The sequence below is a fragment of the Martes martes genome (genome assembly GCF_963455335.1).
Source record: "Martes martes genome assembly, chromosome: 11".
Taxonomy (NCBI): domain Eukaryota; kingdom Metazoa; phylum Chordata; class Mammalia; order Carnivora; family Mustelidae; genus Martes; species Martes martes.
Window position 1 is genome coordinate 40482805 of NC_137899.1, and position 15501 is coordinate 40498305.

At 38.3% G+C, this 15501-nt stretch overlaps 1 protein-coding gene across 5 annotated transcripts in view; it reads left to right on the forward strand.

The window, feature by feature from the left end:
* PPP1R9A (protein phosphatase 1 regulatory subunit 9A) overlaps window positions 1-15501 on the forward strand; it is a gene marked incomplete at its 5' end in the record, with an annotated part of 310569 nt that overhangs the window by 191801 nt on the left and 103267 nt on the right. For all 5 annotated transcript variants that reach the window (XM_080818700.1, XM_080818701.1, XM_080818698.1 and 2 more), the window contains one exon: window positions 2631-2735. In XM_080818700.1, coding sequence (XP_080674826.1) covers window positions 2631-2735 — 105 coding nt within the window. The remainder of the gene's footprint in view (window positions 1-2630; window positions 2736-15501) is intronic.

A 15501-nucleotide genomic window follows, 5' to 3' on the forward strand; every position in this document is an offset into this window, starting at 1 on the left:
AATAATTTCTGATGATTGTTTCTATTTCCTTGGTATTAGTCATGATCTCTCCCTTTTCATTTATAATTTTATTAATTTGGATCCTCTCTCTTTTCTTTTGGATTAGTTTGGCCAGTGGTTTATCTATCTTATTGATTCTTCCAAAAAAACAGCTTCTACTTTTGTTGATGTGTTATACTTTATCTCTAGTTTCTATCTCATTGATCTCTGCTCTAATCTTGATTACTTCCCTTCTTGTGTATGAGGTTGGCTTAATTTGTTGTTGATTCTCCAGTTCTTTAAGGTATAAAGAGAGCTGGTATACTCTGGATTTTCCCAGAAAAATGGGAGGCTTGGATGGCTATGTATTTCCCCCTAGGACTGCCTTTGCCATATCCCATAGGTTTTGGACCAAAGTGTCTTCATTCTCATTGGTTTCCATGAATTGTTTAACTTCTTCTTTGGTTTCCTGGTTGATCCAAACATTCTTATGCAAGGTGGTCCTTAGCTTCCAAGTGTTTGAATTCCTTCCAAGCTTTTTCTTGTGGCTGAGTTCCAGTTCCTGATTTGTGACCCAGGATGTAGTCTGTTCGGGAGAAAGTTCCATGTGAAATCGAGAAGAGTGAGTATTCTGTTGTTTTAGGGTGGAATGTTCTTATATATCTATGAGGTCCATCTGGTCCAATGAGTAGAGAGCCCAGATATGGACCCTCAACTCTATGGTCAAAGAATCTTTGACAAAACAGGAAAAAATATACAGTGTAAAAAAGACAGTCTCTTCAATAAATGGTGTGGGGAAAATTGGACAGCTATATGTAGAAGAATGAAACTCGACCATCCTCTTACACCATGCACCAAGATAAACTCGAAATGGATAAAAGACCTCAACGCGAGGCAGGAATCTATCAAAATCCTAGAGGAGAACATAGGCAGTAACCTCTTTGACATCGGCCACAACAACTTCTTTCAAGACATGTCTCCAAAGGGAAAGGAAACAAAAGCGGAAATGAACTGTTGGGACTTCAACAAGATCAAAAGCTTCTGCACAGCAAAGGAAACAGTCAACGAAACAAGGAGGCAACCCACGGAATGGGAGAAGATATTCGCAAATGACAACACAGACAAAGGACTGATATCCAAGATCTACAAAGAACTCCTCAAACTCAACCCCCACAAAACAGATAATCACGTCAAAAAAAATGCGCAGAAGACATGAACAGACACTTCTCCAAAGAAGACATACAAATGGCTAACAGACACATGAAAAAATGTTCATCATCATTAGCCATCAGGGAGATTCAAATCAAAACCACATTGAGATACCACCTTACAGCAGTTAGAGTGGCCAAAATTAACAAGACAGTAAACAACAAGTGTTGGAGAGGATGTGGAGAAAGGGGAACCCTCTTACACTGTTGGTGGGAATGCAAGTTGGTGCAGCCGCTTTGGAAAACAGAGTGGAGATTCCTTAAGAAATTAAAAATAGAGCTACCGTATGACCCTGCATTTGCACTACTGGGTATTTACCCCAAAGGTACAGATGTAGTGAAAAGAAAGGCCATCTGTACCCCAATGTTCATAGCAGCAATGGCCACAGCCGCCCAACTGTGGAAAGAACCACGATGCCCTTCAATGGACAAATGGATAAAGAAGATATGGTCCATATATACAATGGAGTATTATGCCTCCATCAGAAAGGATGAATACTCAACTTTTGTATCAGCATGGAAGGGACTGGAGGAGATTATGCTGAGTGAAATAAGTCAAGCAGAGAGAGTCAATTATCATATGGTTTCACTTACTTGTGGAGCGTAAGGAGTAACACGGAGGACATTGGGAGATGGAGAGGAGAAGTGAATTGGGGGTAATTTGAGGGGGAGACAAACCATGAGAGACTGTGGACTCTGAGAAATTAACTGAGGGTTTTGGAGGGGAGAGGGGTGGGGTGTTCGGTGAGCCTGGTGGTGGGTATTATGGAGGGCGCGTATTGCATGGAGCACCGGGTGTGGTGCATAAACAATGAATTCTGGAACACTGAAAAAAAAAATAAGATAAAATTTTTAAAAAATGGTATGTATAAAACATGTGTATAAATTTGAAAACATTATACATTGAAGAACACTAGTAATATATATGCTCTTAAACATAAACATATACATTTATATACATGTGTGCACACATATACACATACATACAGTTATGAGCATTATCTGTGTTAAGCCTACAACTTGAATAGGAAGGATTCCCTGCAATTCCCGATGTTTTCTCCTGAAGAGGAGAGGTGGGAAGAAGGACTAGGGAGGAAGCCCACAGCATATTTCAGCTGGATCTTTTAGGTTTTATATAATTCATTAAGGACAAGAAAGGATGTAAGTATGTCATACGTTAGCTGTTGTCAATTTGTTGTGATAGGAATGTTGGGTAACCTGAATCTCTCCATTTAGTATTGCTTTTCGAAACAATCTGTTTTTCAAAACAGTCTTTTAAAAACATTAAGTATTTGACTAAGATTGGGAGCTTGTGGATAAAAGACAAATTTCAGGTCAGTAAGAGTATCATAAAAATCAAGTATTTTGTCAACTCATGTATTGAAAATGGTAATGTACTATCAGAAAAGTTAATTGTGGTTAATTTTTCTCCTCTTTCCAAAGAATACAAGTCAATGACCAGATTGTGGAAGTGGATGGAATCAGCTTGGTGGGTGTCACACAGAATTTTGCTGCAACTGTTCTCAGAAACACCAAGGGCAATGTCAGGTAAATATGTGTCTTCAGATATGTATAATTTTATTATTTAACATTTTGTTAAATTTTAGTTTTCTAGATTATACCTATCGTTGTATGTAATTACAATGAAGATTTTATCTAAATACTTAACACTTGACTTAATTTTTAATGTTTCCTTCTTTATTGTAATCAGTTTATGCAAATATAAGATAAAAAATTATGGTATTTTAGGACGACACAAAGATATGAAGTGTACAGTGTGACTCAATATGGTTAATTACTGAGTATGTTAGTGTGTCTAACTGCATAAAACTTCTACTTAAGTCCTCAACAAACATGAATTTAGACTCTAAATCCTTTTAATAAAACTAGTAATATAGTAAATTGAAATTGAAATGATTATACATATATCCAGTGCTACATGTTTTTAGATAAACTGGCTTAATTATTTGAGGTTAATACATGCATTTAAAAAATCTCTTTATAGACTTTATAGGACTAATCTTCAGTAAATTGTAACTCTGCCGACTTAATAGGACAGAGGGCACGTTCTTTTCAACCTTGAAATATATATCCTGTCCTGGGGGTTCTGAAAATTGTAGCTTAGAAAACAGATAAGAAAATAGTCCTGAGCCAACTAAGATCAAGGTTTGAAATCCATTTTATTTGGTCATAAGGTATTTATTTTTAAATATTGTGTCACTTATGTCTTAATATTTTCCCATCAATCCTACAAAGGAACACATAGGTGACATTATTTAGTATGGGCAGTTATCAAAAGGTTTTAGTGTTATCATCAGAGTGTCACGGCCAAATACTCTGAAATATCAATGAATCAATATTGCCGTAAAGAGGGTAACATGGAGATTTTATTGCAGTGGGTTTTATGTTGCACAAACATGGGTTTAAGTTTTAGAATTTAGATATTTTCAGTTGGAAAATACCCTTTCATGCTGAAGGAAGTGTTTAAGGAATACAACATCAGTGACTTTTATGGTGCTATGTTGATGCTTCAAGACTACCCATAGTCCTGAAGAAAGTATGTGAAATAATTGGAAAGCGCACAGGAAGAACCGTCTGATGGCTCTCTTAGAGCTGCGTGGGTGAACTCTCTCAGGAAACGGGGCTGTCTTTCTGCAGATTACTGTCCTTTCTTGAGACAGCACTTTCCTCTGTCAGTAGAGAATTTTGGTTGTAAAGCTGCCCGTTAAAATTTGAAGTGAATTTTAAAGTGAAATAAGTAAGATATGCATTCAAGTTGTAAGGACATTTTTTTTTCTTTCTTTTTTTTTTCAGTTGCAAGGAAGTTTTTAGTTCCATGAAATCATAGCCATCCTTTTTTATTTCAAGCCTCCTACAAATTACAAATGGCATCTCAGCCATCTCCGGATTTCAGTCTGTCCTTCGTATACTTCCTCCGAGTGGAGGAAAATAATAGCAGTTTTCAGATCTAGGAAGGGCTATCGTGGCAAAAGGAATGAACTCATTCTGTGTAACTCAAGTCCTGGAAGATCTGGGACCTTTGGGTAGAAGTGATAATTCCATATCTGTCACGTGCCTCTCCTCTTCAGACACCTTCAGTGGCCCCCCCATTCTATACAGCATCGAACCTCTTGATCCTGGTATTAAAATCTTTCGTCACCCAGTCTTATCACTTACCTCTCCCTGTATTCATGCTTTGGTACAGTCACACTGGTGTAGCCATATTCCTTCAAATATGACTTGAGTTATTGTTTTATTATTGTGCCTTTCTCTCTGTCATTTCTTCTGTTTAAGATACTGTCTTCTGTTTAGAACCGACTTATCTTGAGGAACATATTTCAACTCCTTTACCCTCCAAGAAATCCTCCTTGACCTCCATATCCCCTAGTGGTCTTTCTTCCTGGTAGCATTCATCATTCATACTACTTTTTTAACCTTGAGGTTACAGAATATAACTTTCATCTTTTAAAGGCATACATTTATTTCCTCATTCACTTTGCACAAATCTTGATATTAAAATGGGACCTTTACCCCTCCTAATCCCCCCAAGTTGTTTAGCCCAGGGTCTTAGTTAATTGAATATAAGGAGTAAGTCTTTTCTCAGTATTAACTTATCAAAAGTATTACTGGAGCTTGGTGGATGTATTTTAGGTGGTAGTTCTTCATAAAGCATTAATACAATAACAGGATCCAAAAACTAGACCTGTGTTTTTAATGAACTTTTTAAACCTGAGAATTTAAAATATGCATGGTTTTATATTTCCTATTGATTGGTGACTTAGCTAACACATTTAGTGGTTACTGAAATTTATTTTCAAAAAGGGATATCTGAAAAATTACTAAATTTAGTTTGATATTTTTCCTAACTACTAAGCACATATCTGGGAGGAATGTGTGGAAGCCATGGCTTTAAAGATACAAGTGGGAGAAAGATAGGAAGCTAGAAGTGATGAGAAAAATGAAACTGAGACTTGGTTGGTGATTATTTCTGAAGTATTAGAGGTCAAGATTTTTACTTATTTCCTGGAAATGTGTATGAAATTGGTACCAGGATTTGGATATGCATCAAAATCACACAGTGAAGTTCTGTGACTTCGTCTGCCCCTACAGAGAATCATTTCCCATCTGACCTCAGTCTGCTTTATTTTTTTTTAATTTAATTTATTTATTTTAATAAACATATAATGTATTTTTATCCCCAGGGTACAGGTCTATGAATCGCCAGGTTTACACCTTTCACAGCACTCATCATAGCCCATACCCTCCCCAATGTCCATATCCCCACCACCCTTTCCCGTCCCCCCTCCCCACAGCAACCCTCAGTCTGTTTTTTGAGATTGAGTCTTTTATGGTTTGTTTCCCTCCCGATCCCATCTTCTTTCATTTTGTCTTTTCCTACCTCCCCCGAACCCCACCCCACATTGCATCTTCACTTCCTCATATCAAAGAGATCATATGATAGTTGTCTTTCTCCGATTGAGTTATTTCGCTAAGCATAATACCCTTCAGTTCCATCCACGTCGTCGCAAATGACAAGATTTCATTTCTTTTGATGGCTGCATAGTATTCCATTGTGTATATATACCACATCTTCTTTATCCATTCATCTGTTGATGGACATCTAGGCTCTTTCCACAGTTTGGCTATTGTGGACATTGCTGCTATAAACATTCGGGTGCACGTGCCCCTTCGGAGCACCACGTTTGTATCTTTAGGATATATACCCAGTAGTGCAATCGCTGGGTCATAGGGTAGCTCTATTTTCAGTTTTTTGAGGAACCTCCACACCGTTTTCCAGAGTGGTTGCACCAGCTTGCATTCCCACCAGCAGTGTAGGAGGGTTCCCCTCTCTCCGCATCCTCGCCAGCATCTGTCATTTCTTGACTTGTTAATTTTAGCCATTCTGACTGGTGTGAGGTGGTATCTCATTGTGGTTTTGATTTGTATTTCCCTGATGCCGAGTGATGTGGAGCATTTTTTCATGTGTCTATTGGCCATCTGGATGTCTTCTTTGCAGAAATGTCTGTTCATGTCCTCTGCCCATTTCTTGATTAGATTATTTGTTCTCTGGGTGTTGAGTTTAATAAGCCCTTTATAGATTTTGGATACTAGCCCTTTATCTGATATGTCATTTGCAAATATCTTCTCCCATTCTGTAAGTTGTCTTTTGGTTTTGTTAACTGTTTCCTTTGCTGTGCAAAAGCTTTTGATCTAGATGAAATCCCAATAGTTCATTTTTGCCCTTGCTTCCGTTGCCTTTGGCGATGTTCCTAGGAAGAAGTTGCTGCGGTTGAGGTCAAAGAGGTTGCTGCCTGCATTCTCCTCAAGTATTTTGATAGATTCCTTTCTCACATTGAGGTCCTTCATCCATTTTGAGTCTATTTTTGTGTGTGGTGTAAGGAAATAGTCCAATTTCATTTTTATGCATGTGGCTGTCCAATTTTCCCGACACCATTTATTGAAGAGGCTGTCTTTTTTCCATTGGACATTCCTTCCTGCTTTGTCGAAGATTGGTTGACCATAGAGTTGAGGGTCTATTTCTGGGCTCTCTATTCTGTTCCATTGATCTATGTGCCTGTTTTTGTGCCAGTACCATACTGTCTTGATGATGACAGCTTTGTAATAGAGCTTGACGTCTGGAATTGTGATGCCACTGACTTTGGCTTTCTTTTTCAATATTCCTTTGGCTATTCAAGGTCTTTTCTGGTTCCATATAAATTTTAGGATTATTTGTTCTATTTCTTTGAAAAAAATGGATGGGATTTTGATAGGGATTGCATTAAATGCGTAGATTGCTTTAGGTAGAATAGACATTTTCACAATATTTGTTCTTGCAATCCATGAGCATGGAACATTTTTACATTTCTTTGTGTCTTCCTTAATTTCTTTCATGAGTACTTTATAATTTTCTGAGTATAGTTTCTTAGCCTCTTTGGTTAGGTTTATTCCTTGGTATTATAGTTTTGGGTGCAGTTGTAAATGGGATTGACTCCTTAATTTCTCTTTCTTCTGTCTTGTTGTTGGTGTAGAAAAATGCAACTGATTTCTGTGCATTGATTTTATATCCTGACACTTTACTAAATTCCTACACAAGTTCTAGCAGTTTTGGAGTGAAGTCTTTTGGGTTTTCCACGTATAGTATCATATCATCTGCGAAGAGTGATAGTTTGACTTCTTCTTTGCCGATTTGGATGCCTTTAATTTCTTTTTGTTGTCTGATTGCTGAGGCTAGGACTTCTAGTACTATGTTGAACAACAGTGGTGATAATGGACATCCTTGCCGTGTTCCTGACCTTAGCGGAAAAGCTTCCAGTTTTTCTCCATTGAGAATGATATTTGCGGTGGGTTTTTTATAGATGGCTTTGATAATATTGAGGTATGTGCCCTCTATCCCTACACTTTGAAGAGTTTTGGTCAGGAAGGGATGCTGCACTTTGTCAAACGCTTTTTCAGCATCTGTTGAGAGTATCATATGGTTCTTATTCTTTCTTTTATTAATGTATTGTATCCCATTGATGGATTTGCGGATGTTGAACCAACCTTGCAGTCCTGGAATAAATCCCACTTAGTCGTGGTGAATAATCCTTTTAATGTACTGTTGAATCCTATTGGCCAGTATTTTGGTGAGAATTTTCGCATCTGTGTTCATCAAGGGTATTGGTCTGTAATTCTCTTTTTTGGTGGGATCCTTGTCTGGTTTTGGGATGCTGGCCTCATAAAATGAGTTTGGAAGTTTTCCTTCCATTTCTATTTTTTGGAACAGTTTCATGAGAATAGGAATGAATTCTTCTTTAAATGTTTGGTAGAATTCCCCTGGGAAGCCATCTGGCCCTGGGCTTTTGTTTGTTTGGAGATTTTTGATGACTGTTTCAATCTCCTTACTGGTTATGGGTCTGTTCAGGCTTTCTATTTCTTCCTGGTTCAGTTGTGGTAGTTTATGTCTCTAGAAATGTATCCATTTCTTCCAGATTGTCGAATCTGTTGGCGTAGAGTTGCTCGTAGTATGTTCTTATAATTGTTTGTATTTCTTTGGTGTTGGTTGTAATCTCTCCTCTTTCATTCATGATTTTGTTTATTTGCGTCCTTTCTCTTTTCTTTTTGATAAGTCTGGCCAGGGACTTATCAATCTTATTAATTCTTTCAAAGAACCAGCTCCTAGTTTTGTTTATTTGTTCTATTGTTTTTTTTGGTTTCTATTTCATTGATTTCTGCTCTGATCTTTATGATTTCTCTTCTCCTGCTGGGTTTAGGCTTTCTTTGTTGTTCTTTCTCCAGCTCCTTTAGGTGTAGGGTTAGGTTGTGTATTTGAGACCTTTCTTGTTTCTTGAGAAAGGCTTGTATCGCTATATATTTTCCTCTCAGGACTGCCTTTGTTGTGTCCCACAGATTTTGAACCGTTGTGTTTTCATTATCATTTGTTTCCATGAATTTTTTCAATTCTTCTTTAATTTCCTGGTTGACCCATTCATTTTTTAGAAGGATGCTGTTTAGTCTCCATGTATTTGTGTTCTTTCCAAATTTCCTCTTGTGATTGAGTACTAGCTTCAGAGCATTATGGTCTGTAAATATGCAGGGAATGATCCCAATCTTTTGATACCGGTTGAGACCTGATTTATGACCCAGGATGTGATCTATTCTGGAGAATGTTCCATGTGCACTAGAGAAGAATGTGTATTCTGTTGCTTTGGGATGGAATGTTCTGAAGATATCTGTGATGTCCATCTGGTCCAGTGTGTCATTTAAGGCCTTTATTTCCTTGTTGATCTTTTGCTTGGATGATCTGTCCATTTCAGTGAGGGAAGTGTTAAAGTCCCCTGGTATTATTGTATTACTGTCGATGTATTTCTTTGATTTTGTTATTAATTGGTTTATATAGTTGGCTGCTCCCATGTTAGGGGCATAGATATTTAAAATTGTTAGATCTTCTTGTTGGACAGACCCTTTGAGTATGATATAGTGTCCTTCCTCATCTCTTATTATAGTCTTTGTCTTAAAATCTAATTGATCTGGTATAAGGATTGGCACCCCAGCTTTCTTCTGATGTCCATTAGCATGGTACATTGTTTTCCACCCCCTCACTTTAAATCTGGAGGTGTCTTAGGGTCTAAAATGAGTTTCTTGTAGGCAGCATATTGATGGGTTTTGTTTTTTTATCCATTCTGATACCTTGTGTCTTTTGATTGGGGCATTTAGCCCATTAACATTCAGGGTAACTATTGAGAGATAAGAATTTATTGCCATTGTATTGCCTGTAAGGTGACTGTTACTGTATATTGTCTCTGTTTCTTTCTGGTCTACTACTTTTAGGGTCTCTCTTTGCTTAGAGGACTCCTTTCAATATTTCCTGTAGAGCTGGTTTGGTGTTTGCAAATTCTTTCAGCTTTTGTTTGTCCTGGAAGCTCTTTATCTCTCCTTCTATTTTCAATGATAGCCTCGCCGGATATAGTATTCTTGGCTGCATGTTTTTCTCGTTTAGTGCTCTGAATATATCATGCCAGTTCTTTCTGGCCTGCCAGGTCTCCGTGGATAGGTCTGCTGCCAATCTAATGTTTTACAGACTTCTTTTCCCGGGCTGCTTTCAGGATTTTCTCTTTGTCGCTAAGACTTGTAAATTTTACTATCAGGTGACGAGGTGTGGACCTATTTTTATTGATTTTGAGGGGCGTTCTTAGCATCTCCTGGATTTTGATGTTTGTTCCCTTTGCCATATTAGGGAAATTCTCTCCAATAATTGTCTCCAATATACCTTCTGCTCCCCTCTCTCTTTCTTCTTCTTCTGGAATCCCAATTATTCTAATGTTGTGTCGTCTTATGGTGTCGCTTATCTCTCAAATTCTCTCCTCGTGGTCCAGTATTTGTTTGTCTCTCTTTTGATCAACTTCTTTATTCTCTGTCATTTGGTATTCTGTATCACTAATTCTTTCTTCTGCCTCATTTATCCTAGCAGTGAGAGCTTCCATTTTTGATTGCACCTCATTAATAGCTTTTTTTATTTCAACTTGGTCAGATTTTAGTTCTTTTATTTCTCCAGAAAGGGCTTTTATCTCTCCAGAGAGTGTTTCTCTAATATCTTCTATGCCTTTTTCGAGCCCAGCTAGAACCTTGAGAATCGTCATTCTGAACTCTAGATCTGTCATGTTACCAATGTCCGTATTGATTAGGTCCCCAGCCTTCAGTACTGCCTCTTGTTCTTTTTTTTGTGGTGAGTTTTTCCGCCTTGTCATTTTGTCCAGATAAGATTTGCTTTCTCCTCCTCTAGAATTCTGCTGTTCTTGGTGAGTGAAGTTGGTCTTGGCTGGGTTTCTTGTTGATCTTCTGGGGTAGGGGCCTATTGTAGTGATTCTCAAGTGTCTTTGCCGCAGGCGGAATGGTACCGCCCTTGCCAGGGACCGGGCTAAGTAATCCGCTCGGGTTTGCTTTCAGGAGCTTTTGTTCCCTGAGCGCTTTCCGTAGAGTTCCAGAGGATGGGAATGAAGATGGCGGCCTCCCAATCTCCGGCCCAGAGGAGCCGAGAGCTTGGGGTCCCTCTCCTCAGTGCGCCCTCAGAGAAAAGCGCCCAACTGCCTCTGCCTCCCTGACCTCCGGTCGCACCGGGAGTAGTGCAGTCAACTGCTGGCACTTGGAGAACAAGCACCCATTCGCTTCTGTCTCTGTGGCCTCCGGCCGCGCTCCGAGCCCACCCAGCCTGCGACCCGCACAAGGTAACCCTGGGCTGTGGGCTCATACCTCAGCTTTTTCGCTGTAGCCGGCTTCCCTGCTCTAATACCTGCGAGCTCTGTGGCACTCAGACACCCCCGGTCCTTCTGTGACCCCGCGGGTCCTGGGGTTACGCTGACCCCGCCTGAGCTTCCCCCCGGTTTAGCCTCTGGAGCGATGTCCCTCCGTGGAGCAGACTTTTAAAAGTCCCGATTTTGTGCTCCATTGCTCCGCCGCTTCCCGGGAGCCGGCCCCTCCTCCCGTGGTCTGTCTTCCCGTCGCTTTGGATTCTCTTCTCTGCAGGTCCTACCTTTCAGAAAGTGATCGATTTTCAGTTTCTAGAATTGTTGCTCTTCTTCTCTTTGATTTCCCGTTGGATTTGTAGGTGTTTGCAATGGTTAGATAAGCTATCTAGCTGATCTCCTGCTATCCGATGTCGTCTCAGCCTGCTACTTCTTCGCCATCTTGACTCCTCCTCAGTCTGCTTTATTTTATTAAACTTTAAATTATAATACCTGAGTTTATGAACTAATACTACTATCAAAGACTCCATTACTATGACAATTTTTTTAACACACTGGAGAAATTACAGGTATTTTAATGTGATAATTTTTAAGGCTTATGTGTTTTTCAACTCTGCATCATTTATATGAGTTAAGAAGTAGTTCAGCTCAAACCAGGTGAGGTCCTGGGGGATTGGAAGTCTAGGCCTTACTCAAAGTGTCAGTAAACAATGACTATTTCCTTCATTTTACTGATGTCATTTAAAAACTAAGCACTCAGGATAAGTACTATGCAAATATCATGTAATTACTTAACATAATTGATTAGGAAAAGACTCCTTAAGTAGTTCATAGTCAGAAATAATACAACACAGCAACAGCAGGGGAAAGATAAGCATTAACAGGGTGGGCATGGTGAACTCAAGACACATTCTTCTTTATCATCCCTCTTCTGGGCCTCGCAGGACTTGCCGGTCTCCAGATGCTAAACCACCAGAGGCATGGATGCATGGAGCATCTTGGTACCAAGAAGTCCAAAGTCTATGTGTGGTAGGGATTTCTCATTGAAATCATTGAAAACCCCTGGACTCCACAAAATCTAGGTAGAAGAAATAAATCCAGTGATTATTACCAAACAACTTTGACAGGTTAGTCTGTCTTGCCTTGAAACAGCTCATGGACCCCTATTTGCAAAACACCATTTTTCCCGGGTTAGTATATCTTGCAGCTTTGACCAAGGTTCAGTACCATGCTCTAGGCAATTCTGCATACTTTTGTCAGTCCAGTCGGTTTCTGGATTACCTCATGCTCTCTAATATGTAGTGCATAACACATTTACAGCTCTCCTTTTGACTTTAGATTCATACTACTTAGTATGTTTCTATTTTATGTTTCTCCTTTTAAAGATTTTTATTGGAGTGTATTTATTGTATATTTCAATACTTCCTGGTGAAAACCTAAAAAGAAAATGTTGTAAATTACTTGAAAACCCGTAATCTTGGGGCACCTGGGTGGCTCAATGGGTTAAGCCTCTGCCTTCGGCTCGGGTCATAGTCTCAGGGTCCAAGAATCGAGCCCTGCATCAGGCTCTCTGCTCAGCGGGGAGTCTGCTTCCCCCCCCTCTCTCTGCCTGCCTCTCTGCCTACTTGTGATCACTCTCTGTCAAATAAATAAATAAAATCTTAAAAAAAAAAAAAAAGAAAACCTGTAATCTTTTTGATGCTTGATAGAAGGTAACTTGCCAAATGTAATATAGTTAAAAAGTTAGAAAAAAGTTCTATTCTTATTGTCAGGTCCTACAATATATAAAACGTAATTTAAATAGTTAAGATTCAGTTCATTTGAATCCACAGGTTTAGCTACTTAAAATTCATTTTTAATCAGAGCATACTAAATGATGCTTTTCTTCGAGATCCTTAAAAGACCCTGATGTCTGTTGGTCCATATAAAGTTATGGGAAAATACTTTTAAACTTGAAATTATAAAGTTATTAGAAAAATAATAATAGGGACGCCTGGGTGGCTCAGTGGGTTAAAGCCTCTGCCTTCGGCTCAGGTCATGATCCCAGGGTCCTGGGATAGAGACCCGCATTGGGCTCTCTGCTCCCCAGGGAGCCTGCTTCCTCCTCTCTCTCTCTGCCTGCCTCTCTGCCTACTTGCGATCTCTGTCTGTCAAATAAATAAATAAAATCTTTAAAAAAAAAAAAGAATAATAATTAGTTCAAAATGATAAAAATACTGGTCATATACCTCTGGAAAGAAAGCAGGAATCTCTAGATTTTAGGAGACTAATTAAAATTTGCACAAACTACCTTCCAATTAATTTTGGGTATGTAATTTAGCTTTCTGTGATGTTGTTTTTTCAGCGATGTCCCAAATGTAGACATTTGACTCAGTCTCTCATGTTTTATCTCTGTGGACAAGGGGAAAAATGTGTTTGAATTATAGGATAGCCACAGGATAGGTACAATCATGGAGCTGATTCTGTTACAAATTATGAATATTATTTAATGTATTCACTGATATTTCTTTATGCACTTAGCACTAGGAATAATTTTCTTTCTCTGGTAACTACCTTTTCTCTCATGAAGCCAGACCTCATAGGTTCAGATTCTGACTTGTGAAATGGAAGCTGTGTTTATGGACGTGTTAAAATCTCCCTGTGCTGTAGTTTCTTCACGTATAAAACGGGCATCTTAATAGTATCTCCGCCATACATTTGAGATGAGTATTAAATGAGTGAAAACATGTAATGAATGCCTAGAAAAAGTTGAAATTTAGCGAAATTTTAGTGATTATTATTTTCTTCTGAAAACTCTGATTCCTTCTTAGGTGTTCATGTAGATTGTTAGAAAACTGAGTCAATTTTATAGCCATTTCTAACAAAGGCACAGGATCTGATAGTCTGCAGAGGAAACCGTTTTTACAGGTTTCTCTTTTTAGCTCTTTTGGAAGCACCAATATAAGTCGTTTCTTTATTCTTCGATTTTTCTGTTTTAGGTAAAAATTTAATGATTGCTTATTATAAAACTTTCACCTATCAGTTTTTTTGTTCAGTTAAAAACTTTTGCAAGTGGGGCGCCTGGGTGGCTCAGTGGGTTAAGCCTCTGCCTTTGGCTCAGGTCATGATCTCAGGGTCCTGGGATCGAGCCCCGCATCAGGCTCTCTGCTCGTGAGGAGCCTGCTTCCCCCCCTCTCTCTGCCTGCCTCTCTGCCTATTTGTGATCTCTCTCTCTGTCAAATAAATAAATAAAATCTTTAAAAAAAATAACTTCTGCAAGAGTTTATGACATTTACTTTCTATTAAATGGCTACAGTTGTCTTAGGCAGTTTTTCTATAAGTTCATTCAAAAATTAAAACCAATAAATCGTATTTATAATGTAATGGTTATGAAAGTATTACTCAGTCTAGAATCAAGTATGACTGAATTGATAGGAAATGAAATGTAGTTTTATGTCATTCAATCTGTGTCACTTTTCAAGGCATAAAGGTTCTAATGGAACCTGACTTAATTTTTTTCTAGCCTTCTTGATTTCCTCTGGGTCATACATAGCTGCCAGGGAGCTTACATGTCTAAAAATGTATTATTTGGCCCTGAAATATAAGTAGGTATAGTATTTGAATTCAAAATCCTTTTCTTTCAGTATTACAAAGATAATTTACATTGTCTTTTAATATCTACAATTGGTAAAGAGAGCGTTAGTATTAATCTGATTTGTAGTCCTTTATGGTTTTCTGCTTTGGATTTTTTTGCCCTCTTTGGTTTTTGAAATTTTTTTCAGGCTATAAGTAGATCTGTATTTGCTTGTTTGTTTGTTTGTTTGTTTTGCTTGGAACTCAATCTGAAGTTGAATTTGGGAAATTTTCTATTATTTTGTTATTTTCTTTCTTTATTATTCATTGTGTTGATCTTCTTTTCTCAAACCAGTATTAAATGGGGAATTAGATTCCTCGGTCATATCCTCTGGCATGTTCTTTTCTCTCAGGATCTCCATCTGTTTACATTTTTGTTAATGTATTCTTGAATTTTCTCAATTTAATCTTCCAGATTACCAATTTATTTTAAAGCTATGGCCTTTTTTCTTTTTCTTTTTTCTTTTTTTTTTTCAGCTGTTCTGGCCCATTCTCAATTTCCTTTTGTTACTTAAAGCTCCATCCTCTCTTGTCTAAGCCTGAAAGTTATTCAGTTTCCTACTTGAGATCTTCATGTGGCATTCAAATTCAATTAAATTTCATTTGGCACATCAAATGTAATATGTTCAAATTATTATCCTTTATTTGTACCATTCTCTGTCTTGCACTCCTGTCCAAAAAAAAAAAAATCATATGATCTTTATGTGGCTGATTCCCTCTTATCAAGTCTCAGTTCAAAAATCACTCTTTCGGTGAATGAATTCTTATAGTATGGTACTTATGTCATCCGAACACCAAGTCAGTTTCTGTCACTTTACCATGTTTTCCATATAGCATCCTCCAAGCAAATGATCCTCTGATGACCCTCTCTTCTGGGCATTGCTTCTCTTGTTCAGTTTTCCACCACGTTTACTCCTGTCTAGCCTTGTTGATTAGAGTATGAAGGAAGTAGTGACGTGTGACTTCTGAGGCTAGGCTGTAAA